General features: G+C 40.2%; 1 protein-coding gene across 4 annotated transcripts; it reads right to left on the reverse strand.

The window, feature by feature from the left end:
• Positions 1-570: 570 nt before the first annotated feature.
• On the reverse strand, positions 571-23,708 carry RSRC2 (arginine and serine rich coiled-coil 2). Of its 4 annotated transcripts, none has more exons than XM_055236983.2 (12): positions 23,408-23,551; positions 19,751-19,858; positions 19,093-19,249; positions 18,336-18,379; positions 17,459-17,536; positions 15,785-15,997; positions 14,151-14,354; positions 12,031-12,153; positions 8,069-8,148; positions 4,464-4,693; positions 2,447-2,536; positions 571-1,222 (listed from the first exon to the last, which is right to left on the reverse strand). In XM_055236983.2, exons 5-12 carry the CDS (start codon positions 17,464-17,466, stop codon positions 1,043-1,045), a joined length of 1,128 nt encoding a protein of 375 aa, XP_055092958.1. In that variant the 5' UTR covers positions 17,467-17,536; positions 18,336-18,379; positions 19,093-19,249; positions 19,751-19,858; positions 23,408-23,551; the 3' UTR covers positions 571-1,042. The 4 variants fall into 4 exon arrangements, with proteins under 4 accessions (XP_055092958.1, XP_055092957.1, XP_055092955.1 ...); XM_055236982.2 differs by having other exon boundaries at positions 4,464-4,696; positions 23,408-23,550; XM_055236980.2 differs by lacking the exons at positions 17,459-17,536; positions 19,751-19,858 and having other exon boundaries at positions 4,464-4,696; positions 15,785-15,975; positions 23,408-23,708.

Below are 23,708 nucleotides of genomic sequence, written 5' to 3' on the forward strand. Positions count from 1 at the left end.
ACGTGTGGTGGTGCGCCTGTAATCCCAGTTACTTGGGAGGCGGAGGTGGGAGAATTGCTTGAATCTGGGAGGCAGAGGCTGCAGTGAGCCGAGATTATGCCACTACACCCAGCTTAGGCAACAGAGCAAGATCCTGTCTCAAAAACAAAAATGAAAAAAAAAAAAAATTTCTAATATTTTAGTATTTTAGTCTATGCTGGAGAAGACTTCAAAGGGATAATGAGCAAAAAGCATACAAAGAACTTGTTATAAGGCACTTTATTAAAATAAAAGTGCTTACATCCCTTTAATGCATTAATCTATTTCCTGAATAACACATGTAATATTTGACAAATACTGAACACCATGTGTGTCCCTTATAATAGGAAAACATACTATTTTATTAAGTTTTCTCCTTCCACCTTTTACATTTTTGCTCACCATGGTATTGCGTGTAGTATAGTTAACTGGCCTTAAAAAGGGGGTGGGGGGGAATTTCTAGCTAGTGTTTTCTAACAGCAATTGCCAAATGCTACAGAAACCATAAAACAAATTCAAAGAAACATCCCAGGTAACTTAAATTAACACCAGTTTTGAGAAAACCATTTTTATTATCATCACCACCCAGCTTATCTGTGCTGGATTATGTACCAAATGGCCAGATCTTCTAAAGAACATCTACATAACATTTCTTTCATGTTTCAAGAGATGAAAATAACTGTACAAGGTTAAGTACAAAAGTACACAAGACAGCGGACACGAAAAAATCCATGTATGAGATTTTATCCCCACCTGCAGCTTTTATATATTTGAAAAGTAGAATTCATGAACTAAAAAATATTGTCCTTCTATAGTCCTGTCAAGTTTAATGGAAGTGGGTTTAACCTGATTACAACACTAACACCAGTATCACTGATCTGATATTTACAAAAATTTGTATTTTTCAATAAATTAAAGTCAATGCAACACCCATGCAAGCTAGAGTGCTAGCTGTTTGGTGAACAAGGACCTGACATTGGAACAAGAAGTCTGTAAGTCCCAAACTTTACAAGTGTGATCATTTTCAAACTGCATCCATTCCTCGCATTGAAGATGTGAAACCCAAACCCATTCCTCTTTGTGTGTGGGTTTGTGATCTTGCCATTTCATACTGAGCATCTAAATTTCGAAATACTTCTTCCTGTTGCTTCAGAGTCTTGTAACTTTCTTCATCAACTGAGCTACATCCAGCTTCATCTTCACTCTAAAAATCAGACATAAAACATTACAATGAATTCGGATGGAGATAAATATTCTCTCACTTGACACTATTTTTTATGTATTTTTTTTTTGAGATGGAGTCTCGCTCTGTTGACCAGTCTGGAGTGCAGTGGTGCCATCTCGGCTCACTGCAACCTCTGCCTCCCGGGTTTAAGCAATTCTTATGCCTCAGCCTCCCAAATAGCTGGAATTAGAGGCGCATGCCACCACGCCCAGCTAATTTTTGTATTTTCAGTAGAGATGGGGTTTCACCACGTTGGTCAGGCTGGTCTTGAATTCCTGACCTCATGATCCGCCTGCCTCGGCTTCCCAATATGCTGGGATTACAGGCGTGAGCCACTGTGCATGGTCCCAATTTCTGTAGTTAGTAGAGATGGGGTTTCACCACATTGGTCAGACTGGTCTTGAACTCCTGACCTCAGGGATCCCCCCCCGCCGCCACCCCCCAGCCTCCCAAAGTGTTGGGATTACAGGTGTGAGCTAGGCTGACACTATTATTAAATCATACTTTTGGCAGGGTGCAGTGTGGCTCACGCCTGTAATCCCAGCACTTTGGGAAGCTGAGACGGGTGGATCACCTGAGGTCAGGAGTTCGAGACTAGCCTGGCCAACATGGTGAAACCCCGTCTATACTAAAAAAAAAAAAAAAAATTATACTTTTGGGATATGTATTTGATCTCAATAACTTAATTTCCATTCATTATTGAACACCTCCAAAGTACAAGGCAATGTTCTTTCTAGGTCTGGAATATAGCAGGGTGTAACAAAAGTTAACTTCAGTTCAGTAGGTTGGAAAAAACATAATATGTAGAAATGTCGGGGTATAAATGCCACAGAGGAAAGTAAAGTAGAAAATGGGATGGAGGCTGGGCACAGTGGCTCAGAACTGTGATCCAGGGCTTTGAAAGGCCGAGGTGGAAGGACTGCTTGAGCCTCGAAGTTTGTACCACTGTACTCCAGCCCGAGTGACAGAGCAAGCAGAGCAAGACCCCGTCTCTTTCATTCAAAGCGTGTGTGTAGGGAGGACAGTGAGTAGGGGAGATAGGAATGTTTCGGAATGGGATTGCTTGTTATTTTATAAAAGGTGGGGGAAAGAACTCAAAAACGCTGACACCTGAGCGAAGACCAGAACTAAGAAAATGAGGGAAGAACAGTGCAGAAGGGCTAATAGCTAATACAAAGTTCCCCTGGCACATTTGAAACTCACCTTAATACCCATCAATTTCCTAAATTTGACATTTTGGTCCTTGTTTCCAAAATTCAATTTTTCCCATATTTCAGCAGATTGGGATTTGTCCTGTTAAGAAACACTGAACTTTAAAATACGTAAAATTTAAATATTTTTTAGGACATGAAATCTCTCAACAATGTCTAAATTAAAAAAAAAAAAAATGGATGGCATTCAATCAATGTAAGTTTAATTATTTCAAGACTTAAGAAACTACAAAGTAAAGAAATATAAGCAAGAGGTTGGGCGCCGTGCTTCACTCCTGTAATCCCAGCACTTTGGGAGGCCGAGGCGGGCAAATCACCTGAGGTCAGAGGGTCGAGACCAGCCTGGCTGACTAGGTGAAACCCCGTCTCTACTAAAAATACAAAAAAACTAGCCTGGTATGATGGTGGGCACCTGTAGACCCAGGAGGGTCTCAGGAGTCTGAGGCAGGAGAATTGCTTGAACCCGGGAGGCAGAGGTTGCAGTAAGCTGAGATCACGCCACTGCATTCCAGCCTGGGCAAGAACGTGACCCTGTCTCAAAAATAATAAAAATAAAATTAAAAAATGGATTCTTTTCCTGTCATAGACTTTTTTTTTTTTTTTTTTTTTTGAGACGGAGTCTCGCTCTTTCACCCAGGCTGGAGTGCAGTGGCGCGATCTCGGCTCACTGCAGGCTCCGCCCCCCGGGGTTCACGCCATTCTCCTGCCTCAGCCTCCCTTGTAGCTGGGACTACAGGCGCCTGCCACCTCGCCCGGCTAATTTTTTGTATTTTTAGTAGAGACGGGGTTTCACTGTGTTAGCCAGGATGGTCTCGATCTCCTGACCTTGTGATCCGCCCGCCTCGGCCTCCCAAAGTGCTGGGATTACAGGCGTGAGCCACTGCGCCCGGCCACATAGACCTTTTTTAACATGCAATTTTTGCGACTGCATGTCATTTGCATTTAATGTCATTTGTCATTGCAAATAATGTAAAAAAAAAAAAAGTACCTCATAATCTATGAAAAATTCTAAACCAAGTAGCCTCTTTTCCTTACTACTTCTATGGTAATATTAGTTTTCTTTTTTCTTTTTTTTTTTTTTTACTTGAGATGGAGTCTCGCTCTGTCGCCCAGGCTGGAGTGCAGCGGCGCGATCTCGGCTCACTGCAAGCTCCGCCTCCCAGGTTCACGCCATTCTTCTGCCTCAGCCTCTCCGAGTAGCTGGGACTACAGGCGCCCGCCACCACGCCCGGCTTATTTTTTGTATTTTTAGTAGAGACGGGGTTTCACTGTGGTCTCGATCCTCCGACCTCGTGATCCGCCCGCCTCGGCCTCCCAAAGTGCTGGGATTACAAGCGTGAGCCACCGTGCCCGGCCTAATATTAGTTTTCTTTGAAAGCTTGACTTCAATCAATTATGTTTTATTTTAGTATTAGTAACTGGCAAATAAGACTATCCTAGCTTTTTGTTTGTTTTTTTTGAGACAGGGTCTCACGCTGTCACCCAGGCTAAAGTGCAGTGGCCAAGATTTTTTTTTTTTTTTTTTTTTTGAGATGGAGTTTCGCTGGAAACTCACTCACTGCAACCTCCGCCTCCCAGGATCACGTGATTCTCCTGTTTCAGCCTCCCAAGTAGCTAGGATTACAGGTGCCCACCACCACGCCTGGCTAAGTGGCATGATCTTGGCTCACTGTAGGCTCTGCATCCCAGGCTCAAGCGATTCTCCTGCCTCAGCCTCCCGAGCACCTGGGATTACAGGTGTGTGCCACCACACCCAGCTAATTTTTATTTTTTCAGTAGAGACAGGGTTTTGCCATGTTGGCCAGGCTGGTCTTGGACTCCTTATCTCAAGTGATCCACTCGCCTTGGCGTCCCAAAGTGCTGGGATTAAAAGCATAAGCCACCAGCGTCTGGCCACCCCACGTTCTTAGAAAGTTAAGCCCAAAGTAATATTTTTCAACCCAAATTTGTTTTTCTAAGCAATTACTAATTAGGAATAAATGACAGAAAAGCAGAATAAGAGAACTTACTCCTTCTTTCTTGCCCTGCCAAAGCATTTTCCTTTTTTTCTCTTGTTCAGCAAATTTCATTGGATTAACAGCGGCTGGGTTATAGTAGCTGGGAACAGCTATTCCTGTCTCTGCCAAAGCTTTAGCTTGCAGGGCTGCCATCTGAGCTGCCATGGCTATCTGAGGTGTTACTTGTGTTCCTGATGCCAACAGGGCAGCAACATTGAGAACAGAACCTCCAGTAGCTGCAGCTGCTTGAAGAGAATACAAAAATGGATTTTAAAACATAAACCTCCTGATTTACATTAACAAATGATTTATAAAAAGCTATGTGCAAAAAGGCAGGATTTTCACCAAATACGAGGAAATGACTGAGTATTAGCTCACAAGTAGGTTTTTAGCAAACATTTATTGTGTTCATCAACGGACATATTTCTACATAAACCCTTGATATATATAAAAACCATTTATTGCCAGATGCAGTGGCTCACGCCTGTAATCCCAGTACCTTGAGAGGCTGAGGTGGGCGGATCACCTGAGGCTGGGAGTTCGAGACCACCCTGACCAACATGGAGAAACCCCGTCTCTATCAAAAGTACAAAATTAGCTGGGCATGGTGGTACATGCCCGTAATCCCAGCTACTCAGGAGGCTGAGGCAGGAAAATCACTTGAACCCAAAAGGCAGAGGTTGTGGTGAGTCGAGATCATGCCATTGTACTCCAGCCTGGGCAACAAGAGCGAAACTCCGTATCAAAACAAAACAAAAATCCATTTATTTACTTTGAGGATAGAGAATTCTGCAAATAGTAAGAAAGTATGATTTCAGTGGAAATGAACTATAGTGTTTCTAAGGTATAATTACAAAACAATAAAACCTTGTTTTTTTTTAATTTATGAAATGTTCTCATGGACATTTCATTTGATGCTCACATCACATACTTGAAAAACAGTATGAAGCTAAGGCTGGGCGCAGTGGCTCACGTCTGTAATCCCAGAACTTTAGGAGGCCAAGACAGGCAGATCACAAGGTCAGGAGTTCGAGACCAGCCTGGCCAACATAGTGAAACCCCGTCTCTACTAAAAACTCCAAGAAAATTAGCCGGGTGTGGTGGTAGGCGCCTATAATTCCAGGTACTCAGGAGGCTGAGGCAAGAGAATCACTTGAACCCGAGAGGTGGAGGTTATTGTGAGTCAGGATCGTGCCACTGTACTCCAGCACGCGTGACAGTATGAGCCTCCGTCTCAAAAAAAAAAAAAACAAACAAAACCAGAAACAAAGTTAAAAAAAACCAGGCCAGGTGCGGTGGCTCATGCTTGTAATCCCAGCACTTTGGGAGGCCGAGGCGGGCGGATCACGAGGTCAGGAGGTCGAGACCAGTGAAACCCCGTCTCTACTAAAAATACAAAAAAAAAAAAAAAAAAATTAGCCGGGCATGGTGGCGGGAGCCTGTAGTCCCAGCTACTCAGAGAGGCTGAGGCAGGAGAATGACGTGAACCCGGGAGGCAGAGATTGCAGTGAGCCAAGATCGCGCCACTGCACTCCAGCCTGGGCGACAGAGCGAGACTCTGTCTCAAAACAAAACAAACAAAAAAAAAAAAACAAAAAAACAAAAAAAAACAAACAAAGAAACAAAAAACCGTATGCAGGTATTATGCTAAGGCCAAGTTCAATAAAGCCCTGGTATTTCCACTGTGATTGAGCAGCCCTCTGTAAAAAAAGACACCTCTGATTACCTATTTTTGTCAGCCCAAAATATAACCTTAAAAAGTTCTTAAATTACCAACATTATGGGAACCAGAGATACGAAACAGTAATGATGTAGTAAAAATAAAATGGCTATTTGTAAACTTTTAGAGTTTCAAATAAGTGCCATTGTTTACCAAAAATGTAAAAAACAACAAAAAACCATCTTCCAGATTAAATTTCATACCAAATCAATAGTAAGCTCTCTGTGATAATTTTTTCCTTTTTTTTTTTTTTTTTTTTTTTGTGAGACAGGGTCTCACTCTGTCACCCAGGCTAGAGTGCAATGGCGTGATCTTGGCTCACTGCAACCTCTACCTCCCGAATTCAAGCCTCCTGAGTAGCTGGGACTATAGGCGCACGCAACCATGCCTGCCTAATTTTTGTATTTTTAGCAGAGATGGGGTTTCGCCATGTTGGCCAGGCTGGTCTTGAACTCCTGACCTCAGGTGATCCACCTGTCTTGGCCTCCCAAAGTGCTGGGATTACAGGAGTGAGTCACTGAGCCAGGCGTGATAATTTTCAAAATCTGCAATGTTTGTTATGCATAAAAACTTGATTTCTTGAAAGAGAAATACATATTTCAAATCAGTTCACTTTCTTTGTTTTTGTTTTTTTTTTTTTTTTTTTTTTTTTTTTTTTTTTTTTTTTTTTTTTTTTTTTTTTTTTTTTGAGACAGAGTCTCGCTCTGTCACCCAGGCTGGAGTGCAGTGGCGCAATCTCGGCTCACTGCAAGCTCCGCCTCCCGGGTTCACACCATTCTCCTGCCTCAGCCTCTCCGAGTAGCTGGGACTACAGGTGCCTGCCACCACGCCAGGCTAATTTTTTTGTATTTTTAGTAGAGACGGGGTTTCACCGTGGTCTCGATCTCCTGACCCCGTGATCCGCCCACCTTGGCCTCCCAAAGTGCTGGGATTACAAGTGTGAGCCACCGCGCCTGGCCCAGATCAGTTCACTTTCTTGCATAAACTGCATTTCCAAAATCGTAAAAGACAACTGGGGCCGGGCGTGGTGGCTCATGCCTGTAATCCCAGCACTTCAGGAGGCCAAGACGGATGATCACCAGGTCAAGAGATCAACGCCATCCTCGTCCAACATGATGAAACCCTGTCACTACTAAAAATACAAAAATTAGCCAGATGTGGTGGTGCACACCTGTAGTCCCAGCTACGGGGGAGGCTGAGGCGGAGAATCACTTATATCCAAGAGGCAGAGGTTGCAGCAAGCTGAGATCACGCCACTGCACTCCAGCCTGGGCGACGGAGCGAGACTCCGTAACAACAACAACAACAACAACAACAACAACAACAAAATCTGTCGTGATGACTACAGTGTTACATAAACATACTCATTACTAATTTATCAACAAAAATTATCCACATGGACCACATCAGAAACAAGTTACAAAACACTTAAGTGAGAACACTAAAATAAACTTTTACAGCGTACTGACGGGAAGTAGGAATCATAGGTGATTTTCTTCTATTTTCTGTATTTTTCAATTTTTCTACAAAAAACATGTCAAACTTAGGCTGGGTGCAATGGCTCATGCCTACAACCCCAGCACTTTGGGAGGCTGAGGCAGGAGGATTGCTTAAGCCCGAGATCAAGAATAGTCTGGGCAACATAGTGGAAGGTCCTCTCTACAAAAAGTAAGAAAAAAATTAGCCATGCGTGGTGATGTGGGCCTGTAGTTCCAGCTACTCCGTAGGCTGAGGTGGGAGGATCACTTGAGCCTGGGTGTTTGAGGCTACCATGCGCTATGCTGGAGCCACTGCACTCCAGTCAGAATAACAGAGCAAATCCCTGTCTGAAAAACAAAAAAACTTGAAAGAGCTCAAATAGAGATGACTAAAAAAGAATTAAAAAAAAAAAAATTACCTGCAGCTATTTCTTGTTGTTTTTGTTTTTCAACCATTTCCTTTTCTCGCTGTTCTTGTAATTTCTTTGCCCTTTCCAACCTGCAAAAATAATTTCAATAAATTTAAAATAACCAATATAAAACCATTCTGTATATATCTCTCTATATGTGCATGTACAGAGACAAGCCAATTTCCATAAAATTTTAAATTTTTAGCATCCCTCCACCGATAGCCATATGTGAAGAAAAAGCAATCATTCTTAAGATGATATAAGCTACATTTGAAGAATACTACAATAGTGGTTTTAAACATTTTTGAATTGACTAAATAGAAATGAGCAGTTTTTATATGCAGTTCCAATTAACAAGTGAAAAAAAAAAATTACATCTTGCAAGTAACATATTGAAAGCTGAGTAAATTTTAGAGCATGGTAAGTAGTAAATAACTTAAATTTACAGAATTATCTAAATGTTTGAGGCAGAAAAAGCCAGCCAATCAAGACATTCAGATAATTTTTTATATTGAACAGACCTTAGTAAAATCTTCAATTTAATAAAAATCAAAAAGCCAAAACTAGAAGGTCAAGCAAACCTTGCCATTCTCTGTAATCCAATAAAATGGGAGGAAAACTTCTCTCAATTAGGAAATTACTTCTAGCAGTTGAACACATTTATCATTTACAAAGGAACTTGTAACATGAAACACAAATTCATCCCAAAACAAAAATGAATTTTTTTTTGAGACAGAGTCTCACTCTGTTGCCCAGGCTGGAGTGCAATGGCATGATCTTGGCTCACTGCAACCTCCGCCTCCGGGGTTCAAGCGATTCTCCTGCCTCAGCCTCCTGTGTAGCTGGGATTACAGGTACGCACCACCATGCCCAGCTAATGTTTGTATTTTTAGTAGAGACGGGGTTTCACCAATGTTGGTCAGCCTGGACTCAAACTCCTGACCTTCTGATCCGCCCGCCTTGACCTCCCAAAATGCTGGGATTACAGGCATGAGCCACCGTGCCTAGCCCAAAAATGAATGCTTGTTCACTCTACTCACTCTACTGAATGAGTAGTGTGCACACATTAAATTCACTAATGAGTATGCACACTAAACAACCTGTATGTCGTTTACCCTTCCTATATAGCAAATAACAAGTAATACTATCTTCACAATGAATTCCTGAAAGAGAAACTCTTTTCTTCATAAGGATTCCCTGATATATCAATCAAGCCAAATGCCACTAACGCCCTCTGTAATGTGGTATAAAGGGTAGAGGATTGACAAAACTTGTTTTTGTTTTGGGGCGCTACGGGTAATATAATGTAGGGGTAGTAAATTGGATTTGCTTTAAGAATTGTTAAGTCGGCCCGGCTCCGCGCCTCTCGCCTGTAATTCCAACACTATGGGAGGCTGAGGTGAGTGGATCACCTGAGGTCAGGAGTTCGAGTCCAGCATGGTTATTAACGTGGTGAAATCCCGCATCTACTAAAAATACAAAAAATTAGCAGGGCGTGGTGGTGGGCACCTGTAATCTTAACTACTTGAGATGCTGAGGCAGGAGAATCACTTGAACCCAGGAGGCAGGGGTTGCAGTAAGCCAAGATCACACCACTGCACTCCAGCCTAGGCAACAAGACTCCATCTCAAAAAAAAAAAAAAAGGAAAAGGAAAAAAAAAAATTGTTGAAATTTACATAAAAGAAATTTAACAAGCTGTAATTTTATTCCCTTTTATGAAGTACATATGCATGGAAGGCATGGCATAGACTTGATTTTGTCCTTGAGAATAAAAGTTTGTAAATTAGCGGTAACAATAAAATGTAGGTCGTAGGCCTGGCAAGGTGGCTCATGCCTGTATCCTAGCACTTTGGGAGGCCAAGGTGGGAAGACTGCTTGAGGCCAGCAGTTCGAGACCAGCTTGGCCAACACGGCAAAACCCATCTCTATTAAAAAGAAAACAAAAATTAGCTGGGTGTGGTGATGCGCATCAGTAATCCCAGCTTCTTGGGAGGCTGAGGCACGAGAATTGCCTGAACCCAGAAGGCAGAGGTTGCAGTGAGCCGAGATCGTGCCACTGCACTCCAGCCTGGGCAACAGAGCGAGACTCTGTCTCAAAATAAATAAATAAATAAATAAATAAAATAAAAATAAAAAAAGTAGGTCACAGATCTGAAATCTATTTCCTAAACAGTTTTAAATCCTGACGTTTAAGACCAAAAAAGAAACCAATATAAAAGGTCTATACATGGAAGTTTCTTATTAAGAAAAAAATTCTCCAGATTTCAAGGTAGTAAATAATCTCATATTCTGAAATTAAAGGACTACATTTAAAACTTTATCTGAAAGATCACCAAGTAGTCTACATGTCAATGAAATTTTGGATGCTATTAACGGCTTCACTTTTAAAAAAATCCAAAAACACAAACAGAATAGACTTATGGCATTCAAGTAAATAACTTAAGGGCTTAAAAAATATTTGTCAGAGTTAATGAAATTACAATCTAGTATATATTAAATCCGATTTTATAGTAAATTATTTCCATACTAGTTTCAGAAAGAAGATATGTGTGACTACAACTGGTTGCATTAAAATGGCCATTGAAGATCTAGAATTAATACCATTCACTAAGGTGAATGGAAAGAAGGGGTAGGCTCACACTTTTGCTGCTGTTCAGCTGCAGTTTCTGTCAGGCTGGGTTCCCAGGGAAGCACATCAGGTTACATTGTGTTACCAGCCTGGGCAACATAGGGAGACCCCGTCTTCTCTACAAAAAATACAAAAATTAGCCAGGCATGCCTGTGGTCCCAACTACTTAAGAGGCTGAGGTGGGAGGATTGCTTGGGCCCAAGAATTCAAGATGCAGTGAGCCGTCATCATGTGCCACTGCACTCCAGCCTGGGCGGGACCCTGTCTCTAAAAACAAAACACCTTAACTTTGTAATGAGAGAAAAAAAATTTAAAACCTAAAAAGTCTATTTTTCAAAATATGAGAAATGCTCCAAACAAGTGCTTGGATTTTATTTTACTTTTTGCCTCTCCATGAGGCAGTTCTTTGAATAGTTTTGCAGATTTCAATATATAGCCATGCTGTGTGTGGTTCCACCATTACTCATCTTTGAAACAGGAGAAAACTTATTTGTGTGTGTGTGTGTGTGTGTGTGTTTTGAGACTGAGTCTCGCTCTATTGCCCAGGCTGGAGAGCAGTGGCGCGATCTTGGCTTACTGCAACCTCTGCCTCACGGGTTCAAGCGATTCTCGTGCCTCAGCCTCCAGAGTAGCTGGGGTTACAGGTGTCTGCCACCACGCCCAGCTAATTTTTGTATTTTTAGAAGAGATGGGGTTTCACCATGTTGGCCAGGCTGGTCTCCCAACTCCTGACCGCAAGTGATCCGCCCGCCTCGGCCTCCCAAAATGCTGGGATTACAGGTGTGACCCACTGCACCCGGCTGAAACAGCAGAAAATTAAAAATAATAAAAAAAAAAGTTCTCCCATAGTTATCAGGAATAAAACAAGATCAAATAAGTTAGCTTATAATGTATTATCTGTTAATTGCCATCTTCAAAATAATAATATTGACAAAATTTTACTTACTGTTTCAGGTATTTTGTCTATTTGAGGGAGAAAAAAAGTAAAGGAAAAGTCATCTTAGATGAGAAAATAATAGTTCTTGAACCAGATTTAAGACTCAAAAAAAAAAAAAGTTTCAAATGCAAACTGAAAATATTTGGGAGTCTAAGTTTGAGAAAAATGAAATCAGTTAAATCATGAAGGAAAAAACAGAAATTGTTGTAGACATCTCAATCTTTTAGTTGTGCAAATGTTTAAGATGAGAATTAAAACTATTTACATAGTTCTAGATCACAAATATGCCACCATATTACTAAAGTATGTGAATCATTCTCTTACTCAAAGAATTCATCTTATCCACACAACTGAGCATTTATTTAAAGGTGAACTGGAACAAATGAATTAAGAAATATACACACCTTCTAGCTAAAGCTTCTTGTGCATCCATTGCTGTGTTTCTGCCTCTGAAGGGAGGTGGACTTGGAGTCCGGCTTAAACTTCTGCTAAATCTTCTCGGCTTTTCAATTCTCTTCTTTCTATCTCTGTAGTAAATCGTATTTCATATGTCAAATTATGGACAAGTCATAACTATTTTGTTAATAAGAAATCAATTATATTTAGTCAATAAAAATCCCAACAATACAAAAACATTCAGTTTGAGATACAAAAGATTTAAACGTGTTAAGCTGAACTCATTGGAAACAACAGTTGTTTCCAACTCCCTCATCCCTTTTTAAGAGACAGGGTCTCACCATGTTGCCCAGGCTGGCCTCCAGTGATCCTCCTGCCTTAGCCTCCAGGGTACATGGGTCTAAAAGCATGCCCCACCGCATCTGGCTGTTTCCAATCTTTTGCATAGTATATCCAATGTTGCAAAAGCTAGCCTTATACATTAGTCATTTTGTGCTTGTGTAGGTCAATATGTATACCACAGGAATCATTCCTATTTTCATCTATAGTGAATTTGTAGACGTTTTTCAAAAATAAAAAGTTATTAACCACTAAAAACTCGGTCTAGCTAGGTGCCATGGCTCATGCCTGTATTCCCAGAACTTTGGGAAGCTCAGGAGGGCAGATGACCTGAGGGCAGGAGTTCGAGACCAGCCTGGCCAACATGGTGAAACCCCATCTCTACAAAAACACAAAATTTAGCCGTGCGTGATGCTGGGTGCCTGTAATCCCAGCTACTCGGGAGGCTGAGGCAGGAGAATCGCTTGAACCCAGGAGGCAGAGGTTGCAGTGAGCCAAGATTGTGCCACTGCACTCCAGCCTGGGCGACAGAGTGAGAATCCATCTCAAAACAAAAAAACTAGATGTCAGTGACCAAAAAAGCACTTAAAAAAAATTTCTTAATTGGTAAGGTTGAAAGTAGTAAACTACTATAAACTAGAACCACTGAGTAAAAATTCATATTGATTTAATAAAGATCAAACAAGTGATAAATCATAAAAACCAAGTTACTGTTTTAAGTACAGGTCCCTTTTTAAATGTATATTTCAATCTTTTATACACTGACCTAAGTTGCAATAAATTAACAAAAGTTAGTATACTACTGTCTTATGTAAACAAGCAGAGAATAACACATTCGTTGAAGAATATTTATAATTAGTTTTCCTCCTGTGCTCTTTATTGTACACTTCCTATCTCAACAAAGCCTCCTCCCACCAATCAAGATAAATCTAAATTGTGTTCATTTACAAACAAAATCTGAGGTAGTTTGTACAATACAGTGGGTTAAGCATATGCATGGAATTTGCACTTAGATATATCTGAAACCTGGTCCTGGCTCTAGCACTTAATGATACTGTTCTGGAATTCTGGGGCAAATTTCTTAAACGTCTTTAAGCACGACACATGTACCTTTCAACATGGTTCTTCTGAGAACTAGACGAGCTAATAACATGCAAAGAATTCTAGCATACAGCATATGGTAGGTATGTAAAAGTAGATTTTAGTTATTTGTGATAATAAAATTAATACAACAAATCCAGTGTTGAACACAACTGAATTTCTTTGTTTTTTTAAGACAGGATTCACTCCTGTCGCCCAGACTGGAGTGCAACAGCATGATCTCGGCTCATTGCAACCTCTGCATTCTGGGCTCAAGGGATTATCCCACCTCAGCCTCCCAAGTAGCTGGGATCATAGGTGTGGGTCATCACCCCAGGCTAACTTTCGTATCTTTTGTAGACATGAGGTTTCACCATATTGCCCAGGCTGGTCTTGAATTCCTGGGCTCAAAAAATCTGCTCGCCTCGTTGTGATTACAGGTGTAAACCACTACACCTAGCCAACAACTCGATTTTAATAGGCCTATTCATACCTGCACTTCGCAAGAGATTTATCAATCATGAGAATACTTGTGAATGCTATTCAAGTGTTTAGGTGTGTTCTTCATACGTTAGGTAATGACTAAAATAATTTTACCATAATCTATAAATAGAATTGTGACCCACAATTTTAATACTCTCTTACTGAGGAAGATAAACGGACTCTCTGAGGGTCCTATTAAATTTTATTCAGGATGATGGTCACCTACCGACTCCTACTCCTTGTCCTACTCCTGCTTCTAGTCCTATGCCTGTGTCTTGATCTTGAGCGGGAACGAGACCTGATCCGCCGTTTTCTTTCCCTGCTTCTGGATCTCGATTTCTTCCTCTCTCTGCTTCTGGATCTAGATTTCTTCCGCTCCCTACTCCTGGATCGAGACTTCTTCCTCTCCCTGCTTCTACTACGATGGCGTCTGAAATTAAAGTGCACAGATCTGTAATTAAGAGTTGTGTTGTTTCATTTATACACATCATGAATTAGTTATACACATCATGAATTAGTAACGCAATTAAGACAAGCAAGTAACCGCACTGTATTATTTACAGAAATAAGCGAGATTTTCAAAGGAAATACTAATTAAAAACCCTTCATTTTGTTTGATAATTTGTCCTAGAACATAGTAAACCTATTAACATGTCAAAAGTATTCAATGCATCCTACCCAAATTTAAGCTTCCGTTTAATACTCTTCCCACAGTAATTACAAAGCTTAATACTTTAGTTTATCTACTGAAAATTTTTGAGTCTGATACCACACACAACCCACAGAATTCTCCAAAAAAACCCTCACCAAAAACCATTCACAAATTTGAGCTGTGATCCAGTTTCTCAAAAATCTTTTTATCTATACTCCAACATCAAAAAAATCTAGATTGCAGTTTAGCAGCAAACACCTACATCACCATCGATGATGCAAAAGGACTGTTTATCAGCTTAAACAACACAGTTTAACAATATGATTTTTTCAGTGCCAGACAGATTAAGTGATTAAAAATCTCAGCTGGGCACAGTGACTCACTCCTGAAATCCCAGCATTTCAGGAGGCCAAGGCCGGCACATTGCTTGAGCCCAGGAATTCGTGAACAGCCTGCACAACATGGCCAAAACCCGTCTCTACAAAAAAAACACAAAGAGATTAGCTGGGTGTGGTGGCACATGTCTGTGGTCTCAGCTGCTTGGGAGGCTGAGGTCAGATCACTTGAGCCCTGGAGGCCAAGAGGCTGCAGTGTGCTGACAGCACACCACTGCACTCTAGTTAGGGCAACAGAGAGACCACCTCAAAAAAGAAAATCTAGGCTGGGCGCGGTGGCTCACACCTGTAATCCCAGCACTTCGGGAGGCCAAGGTAGGTGGATCACCTGAGGTCAGGAGTTCAAGACCAGCCTGGCCAACATGGCGAAACCTCATCTCTACTAAAAATACAAAAACTAGCCAGGCATGGTAGCACATGCCTGTAATCCCAGCTACTTGGGAGACTGAAAAAGGAGAATCGCTTGAACCCAGGAGGCAGAGGTTGCAGTGAGCCGAGATCACGCCACTGCACTCCAGCCTGGACAACACAGCAAGACTCCGTGTCAAAACAAAAAAAAAAAAGAAAAGAAATCTAGGCACTTGAGATTTAGTCATCCCTTATGTCCCATTCTTGGAAACCATTTTTGCATGATGAGAAAGCAAAGCCCAAAGCCCAAAAGCAAAAAACAAACAAACAAAACCACAAACCCAAACAAACGAACAAGAAAAACTCCCTAATGATGATTTTTTTGGGTGTTGCTGGGTTAATGAGAAACTTTATGTAACTCAAATCTTATTAGAAGGTACTAAATTAGAATACAACATGACTTACCTTTCACGAGACCTAGATCTTGAGTGACTTCTGCCTCTTGATGACTTTCTTTCTTTGCGTTTGTGCCTGTCCTCACCATTTTCAGATGAATTTAGTCGCTCTCTTCCTTTATCAGAAGAATGTTCTTTGTCATTATGTTCCTCAGACTTATGTTTCTTAGAGGATTTATCTTTGGATTCATGTCTTCTTGCCTGTTTTAAGAAGAAGTTGGTTCTTTCAGGAAAATAGTGCAACAAAGAGAGTTAGTATGGGTATCAGTAGACAAAAATGTTGTGATGCAACATTAGTAACCTTAGGAGTGTGTGGCAAATAAAAAAAAGATCTAGTTTCACATCACCCAAATGTTGCAGATGTAATTACTATTTTTTTTTACTATAAACACCCAAAATGTAGTTCCTCCCCAAAATATTTTCAATACTACAACAGAAACAATGATTTTTAAAGTTGAAATATTGAAAAGCCATTATGCCAGACAAAAGAGGAATCCCTTATGTTTATCTAAAAGAATACAGACCATGTATATACATCAACTTCTAAATCCAGAGTACATAATGTAAAGTTTAAGTAAGTAATGGAGATAATGACACAAAAAGTGCACCAGAAACACATTTCAATTAGGTAGTTAAATATAATTATTACTAAGTACTAATATTTTCTATAATTTCAAATTATTTTACACAGAGATGCAGTGTCCCTTTTATAGTTATACTGCCTGCTACATCCTCTAAAAGACAGCTCTTGATTTTCCTCCCAATGTCTAAACTGTGAAGCAATCACTTTTCATCTTGCAGTATCCCAATAGGCTTAGAGGAGTATTACATTTCATGTACCTAGGGTAGAAATGGCAACTGTATGTTTCAATTTTAAAGAAACCAAACTAGGTGTAACAATTAATCCACGTGCCATCACACAATACATACTGCCCCTATACTTTAAAAAGACCAAGGCCTTCACATTTGCATTCAGAGACTCAGCTAAAATTAACTGCATGATCAAGTCTCATCCTACCAAATACCAAAGTAGAAGTGCTACATACTACAGTTCTCTACAGGAAGATCTGTCAAATTCATCTTGTAGTGAAAGTTTAAAATCCTAGACATCTCTGAATCACTAAATTTTAAATCTGGAAGGAAACTCAGATCCTCTAACTTAATCCCTTTATTTTATGTATAACTAAGATCTAAAGTTACAAAGCTACATGGGTGAGCTGAACCTATACCCCATGTTTTTCTGATGCCGAGGCTACCACTTTTCCACTGTAATAAGACACTACTGTTTCCCAAAAGGCCATAGCATGTTTCTTTCCACTCACGATTAATGTTTCTTAAAAATAAAACTTGGCCAATCATTTTGGAACATGCATGATGACATAGCTGGAAATGATCATAGTACGTAATTTATTATTTGCAGAAAAATAAGAGACCTGGAGACACAACTAAATTTAGTTTCATTGCCAGTTCTCTATAGGAGCTTAGAAAAGAAATTTTCCTTGGTTTTGCTATAAAGAGGCAGACTGGAAAAGTCTTAAGTGGTTAAACTTCTAAAGATTTTAAAGTTTATTTCAAACCAGTTTTTCAAACATAACATTACTATTAATTTAAAAAAAACATTAAAACCCTTAACTGATTTAAGATATATTTAAGGGAAATAGGAGTTTGAATGACTAATAGTTACCTTATCATGAAGTAGGCTTATTATTTTGCTATCTGAGTCTGCAGCGTCTTCAGTTCAGTCTCTTCGCGCATTAGCACGCTGAGTATGATTTATTATAGAAATGTTATCATGTGAGCTAAACAAAATAGTCATTTTCACAAAAACTCTCCTAAATTAAAAATTTAACAGAGCTTCCATTAGGGGAAGAGGTGAAGTCCCTGCCCACACTTGTTTTAGGAGTCCCTTACCCAGCCCCCACAAGACTCTTCTCCCTTTCTGGCTACTACTTCTACACTTCCTTATTGGCTCATTCCTTGTCTTCTCAGGCGGGTGAACAAGTAACTCCTCTGCAATACAGCTGTTCCTTTCTTTTTCCTCAAGTTTTGGTGTCACCGCCACCTTTTCAGCTGTCCCTCACTCAAACTTTTATTTCAAAATTCAATAGTACTATTAGGGAAACTGAACTAGTTTGCAAAAGAAAGGAGAACTCCTGTTATCGTTCATGAGGAAAAAGCAGTCCACAGATATCTAGGGTATTGCTATGTAAAGATGATTGCTGTTTAAAAATCCTGAGCAACTGTCAGGCACCAGGAGACTCGGGACCTCAGATTAATGGAAGCTCTGTGTGACAGGCCTAAAAAAACCAATCATATTCTTCATATGAAATTTTTGTGAATATTTTCACAATATAATAAAATTAAAGTTTTGAAGGTACTTTTCACATAAACATCTTCTTCAAAAATGATGAATCAAAATCATGCTTATTTTATAACCCAATAAACCTTTTAAATTTCAAGTTTTGTACTTACCTTGACAATGTCTTATATTCATACAAATCTTTCTACCAGACACTTTATAAGTATTTTAAAGTACCTATTCACTACAAAGTGTTAATTACCTCTTTGCTTCTGCTCCGGCTCCTGTGTTTTCTTCCTTCATTATCTGTGAATACACACAAAAAATAATCACCATAAACAAAGTTAGAGAAATATTTCATCTTAAAAAACTCTTAATGCTGGAGAAAAATGACTCCCATCAGTCTTCTTCCAATGACTAATTTTTTTATGGCACGGGTGGGATTATTCTACATTAATACAACACATATGTGAAACAAATCAAGAAATCTGAGCAAACCAGGACATAAAGCATCCTAGATACATCTTTTAAACAGTCATAGACTTTTTGTATTTTACATATAATCTGACCAGCCCATCTAGTTTCCTAGTCTATAGCAAATTCATAAGGGGGTTTAGTAGTGAGAGGTAAGCCATTAAGAAAAATAAAAACTAAAGAAAATAAACAGGTTGAATTATATTTGATATGTTCCAACATGGCTAAACCCTGTCTCTACTAAAAATACAAAAATTAGCTGGTCGTGGTGGCGCATGCCTGTAATCCCAGCTACTCAGGAAGCTGAGGCAGGAGAACTGCCTGAACCCAGGAGATGGAGGTTGCATTGGCCTGAGATTGTGTCAATTTTTGTATTTTTGCTCCCGGCTCAGATGATCTGCCTGCCTGGCCTCCCAAAGTGCTGGGATTACAGGCTTGAGTCACCATGCCTCGCCAACAAACTAAATCTATGTGTCTTCTTATACAACAGGTCTACATATCTTATACAAATGCTGACAGTTGTAACCACCTCTAAGAATTCATACCTGACTTTCGTTTTCTTTCTCTTGACCTTGATCGTGATCTTGAATAATGATGTTTTGAAGCTCTAGGAGAAACAGATACATCTGACTGCTCTTTTTTCTTATCTCTATCTGGTGATGTCTTTTCTGGGGCTAGTCCATCTCGTTCTGTATCACTAGCCTAAAAGTTTAAAAACACATGATTAAAGTTCTTAATTACATTTTGAATGTTTTCAATTTCTTAAAAGAGGGACAAAGGGAGGGAAGATAGCCCCCCCCCAATTAATAAATCAGAATGCCTGCTTTCCAAGTAACTAAATATGCTTTGTACACTAATAAGCCTGAATGGCTTGAAATGACGAACCTGATACTAAAGCGAGACCTACATACTTGGACTGATGTATCTTTAATTTTCTAATGATGATTCTTATAACTTTTAAAACATGGGGTGGGGTGGGGGAGGAATAAGGGCTCTAAGTATTTCTAATAAGCATTCAAGCAGAGAAAATACAGTCCTTTTTAGACGTGCGAATGCATTTAGCTGACTTTACCAATACTTTTAAATTAGCACACATGTCAAACATCAAAAATTAGTTGTTAAAGCTTAAAGGTACTCAAGACCATAAAACCTTAAAACAATGCCTAAGAATATTATAAAATAATAAACAGAAAATTAACTTACCTAAGTGAGAACCTCATCTTAATGTCATTAACCCTCCTTAATGAAAACAGCCCCTTGGCACAGTGCTGCTGCAAAATATGGTCTGCCTCTCCTCAAATGTGCTCTGGGCTATGAAAACATTAAGTTGTTTCTGCTTTAAAGCATTTTATAATTATTACAATATAAATTTTACAAGTTTCAACTAATGCGGAAGGTAGACAATGGTCGGCTATCTGACCAGAGAATATGAAAATAAAATAATTGATACACCTGGGGAATTGATTACTTAGGAAGGGTTGGCAAGCTATGGTCCTCATCCTGTTCCTGTATGGCCTTGAGCTAGGAATGGTTTTTTACGTTTTTAAAAGTATTTTAGGCATGTTTAATAAATAACTTCAGTAAATAGCACTGTAAAGACTTAACTGTTAAAACTAAAGGCACTTAAAACGCCAGTGTTGTGGCTCATGCCTGTAATCCTAGCACTTTGGGAGGCTGAGGCGGGCAAATAACCTGAGTCAGTCAGGAGTTTGAGACCAGCCTAGCCAACATGGTAAAACCCCGCTTCTACTAAAAACAAAAATTAGTCAAGTGTGGTGGGGCGTGCCTGTAATCCCAGCTACTCAGGAGGTTGAGAGAGGAGAATGGCTTGAACCCAGGAGGCAGACGTTGAAGTGAGCTAAGATTGCACCACTGCCCCTCCAGCCTGGGAAAGAATGTGACAGAGACTGCACATGGCCCACAAAGCCAAAAATATTTACCATCTGGCCCTTTACAGAAACAGTTTACGGACTTTTCACTTAGAACATCAGACGGAATCTGGATTGAATAAATAGGGAATCCATAGTCTTCAGCAGGAGGAATCACATTGGAGAACTTCCTCCTTTAGGAAGGTTAGTCCAGAAAATGAATACCAAATATCAAGTGCAATAAATGGGGGTATTGTATTTTAATAAATGAAGTCGTGAGAGGTCGAGTTACTTCAACAAGTATTTACTAAGGGTCAAAAATGTGCCAAAACCAATGCTAGACTTAGGGAATAAAGTGATAAATTAAAAAAGAAAGGCTTTGCAGTTCAATTATGAGATGAAAGACATAAATTACGTGTTATTCCTCTAACAATGGTACAAAAAAACAGTAAGAAATACAGTAACTACAGGGAGGCTCTCATGCCAGCATATTGTGTATGTACTTATTTCTCCAGTCTGGGTGACTTCTGGAACCATAAAATTTTTATGCTGAAAGGTTTTCATCCCTTAGAATAGAGTTCAACTTTCTCGTTTCACAGATGAAATCCAGCAACATTAGCTGACTTGCTTAAAATGATACTGCATCTCCATCTCTTTACTGTGTTTACTAATAAATGATGCTGTATCATTAAGGATGATTCTGATTTTTCACAATGAATACTGCACACTTTATTTTTTTTCATCATTATCCTTAAGGACTATTTCGGACTCATCTATTACTTGCTGAGTGTTTGTACAGCTTACACTTGGTAAACAGAAGTGATCTCGAAAATTTTAAGCACCGCTATCACTTCTCTCAGTTGCACAACACTTTTGTCAGAGACAGAATTCCTTAACTAGTGGCAAATCCCATTTACTTTTGCAGAGAACAAGACCAGAATCGAAAACAACCTTTGCATGGAAAAGCTAGTGCTTAGCCTAGGCAGTTTTCAGGCAATGGTTTATCTAACTTTAACTTTATGCTTAACATCACAAAGCTGCGCAACAGAGAAACCTCCGTGACACAGGCTAACTTAAACTTACATCAACCATTTTCATCTATAAAATATACTACGGAGCAACAAAAAAAACCATCTTAACACTAAACAGGAATGATAGGTGGTCATTGAGGCCATGGAAAACTTTTATTTCCCTGAAGATATTTTATAGTAGCATAATACACGTATCCAGGAAAAAACCCCACCAAAAACTGAATATTAAAATTGCTCTGAAATTTTCTAAGATTTAATTTAGTACGAATCTATGTGTACACATAAACGTTAACTGCAAAACAGCCTTCTATTCCAGCAATGGCTCTACAAGGTAGCCACTTTGGTTTCTTATAATTTACATTTTGTTCCAAAACTCTAATAACGGCTCGAAACATAGTAGACAAATCTTTTTCCACTGTGAAGGAGGTAAGCACTGGATTGAATACTAGGCCACTTCTCCAGGGGATTGTCTTTTTATTGAACAAGGCACGGCATAAATAAATGTTTAAATTCACTTCTTAAAATACTGGAACCCGGCCGGGCGCGGTGGCTCACTCCTGTAATCCCAGCACTTTGGGAGGCCGAGGCGGGTGGATCACTTGAGGTCAGGAGTTCGAGACCAGCATGGCCGACATGGTGAAACCCCGTCTCCACCAAAAATACAAAAAAATTAGCCGGATGTGGTGGTGGGCGCCTGTAATCCCAGGTACTCGGGAGTCTGAGGCAGGAGAATCGCTTGAACCCGGGAGGCGGAGGTTGCAGTGAGCCAAGATCGCGCCACTGCACTCCAGCCTGGGCGACAAGAGCAAAACTCTTGTCTCAAAAAAACACAAAAAAACCTGCAACCCAAGAAAAATAGTATTACTCTTTAAGTATACTGAGGCCCAAAACACTAAACAAAGGAAAACAGTAAGTAAAAGAAACGAGTCTAAACTCAATCAACTAGATATTAGAGGGGTATGGGGGAGAAAGAAAAATCATCTGCCTAATCCCAGGCATTCCAATCGTTAGGAAGAGCAAACTTTAAAATTATCACTACGTTTAAGAATCATAATTATTATTGAAAATGATATAATTTTTTAGTCAGTAAAAAGGAATGCAAAATCTTTACATTTTCCTTTTAACGGAAGAAAAATGAGGTAAGCACAAAATAATGTGCATCCGTCAGAATTGGGTATCTTATACACACGCAGGCTTATTGTTCAGAATAGATAATTCACAAACTGTAGCTCCTCTGGGGTAAACGAAGGGTTTAAATTTAAAGGAACAAGGTCAGTGACAAGACTTAACTATAATGCTTCACGGACTTCAAATTGATTACATCACGGGCCACTTCGGAAACCGCGCATCAGTCAGAATTGGTAGTTCCACAACCTTTTAAGTTGAATTTTCACTCCCTTTCAGCAATACCTTCTTAGCTCGTTAATACACAATAATAAGGTTTACACTGACGAACCTAATTGAAATTATGCAACTAGAAGCATCTCATTGAGCGTACAAAAAAAAATCTACAAGTCGCTCTCTTCTCCCACACTATCCCTTACAGACACCGCCTTTTTGACCCAATACTCTTCAGAGACCACTCCTGATCGTCTTTCTCTTCCCCAGCCCCTTTCTCCACCGCAAATTCTCAAGCCCTAAAAAAACTTAGAATAAATTACTAGCCAGGGTGAATAAGCGAAAATGGAGGAAGTTCAGTGATGCGAAAGGAACGTAGGGTTGGGGAAGAGAGGAGGAAAGTTCTGGAAAAAAAAGGCACTCCCTGCGGCTCCCCACCCCCACCAACACCGCCTTACTTCCCCCTCCCTACAGCAGGCAGCCATGATGGCGGGCGCAGAAGAAGGCCGCGGCGCCATTTTGTCCACACACACACACACGAACAAGGCTCTGGGAGCCGTTCACCCACTGTTGGAACGTACCAGAAAAATATCCCTGGCTTTAAACTCAGATTCGGTACCTACCGCCATAGTTCAGAGTCCCGGCCGCTAGAGCGGCGCCTCCACTTGTCGCTTTCAACAGTACCGGCCGCTCCGAAGCTTCGCCTCAGACTAAATCGCTCGCGCGAGAGACCCGGATGGCACAAAGGAGAGGAGGCCCGGCGCGTCGCACAGCTTGCTGGGAGGAAAAGGGGCGGTAACAAGAGTTTCTATAACAACGCAATTCGAGGCGGTGATTGGGTGTTCTTTCACAGGGGAGTGTAAGGACCGTGAAGAGGGCGGGGCCAAGAATACATCCTAGGAATGCGCAGTCGGGAGAACGGAA

Source organism: Symphalangus syndactylus, chromosome 13 (assembly GCF_028878055.3).
Source record: "Symphalangus syndactylus isolate Jambi chromosome 13, NHGRI_mSymSyn1-v2.1_pri, whole genome shotgun sequence".
In the NCBI taxonomy this organism is placed as follows: Eukaryota; Metazoa; Chordata; class Mammalia; order Primates; family Hylobatidae; genus Symphalangus; species Symphalangus syndactylus.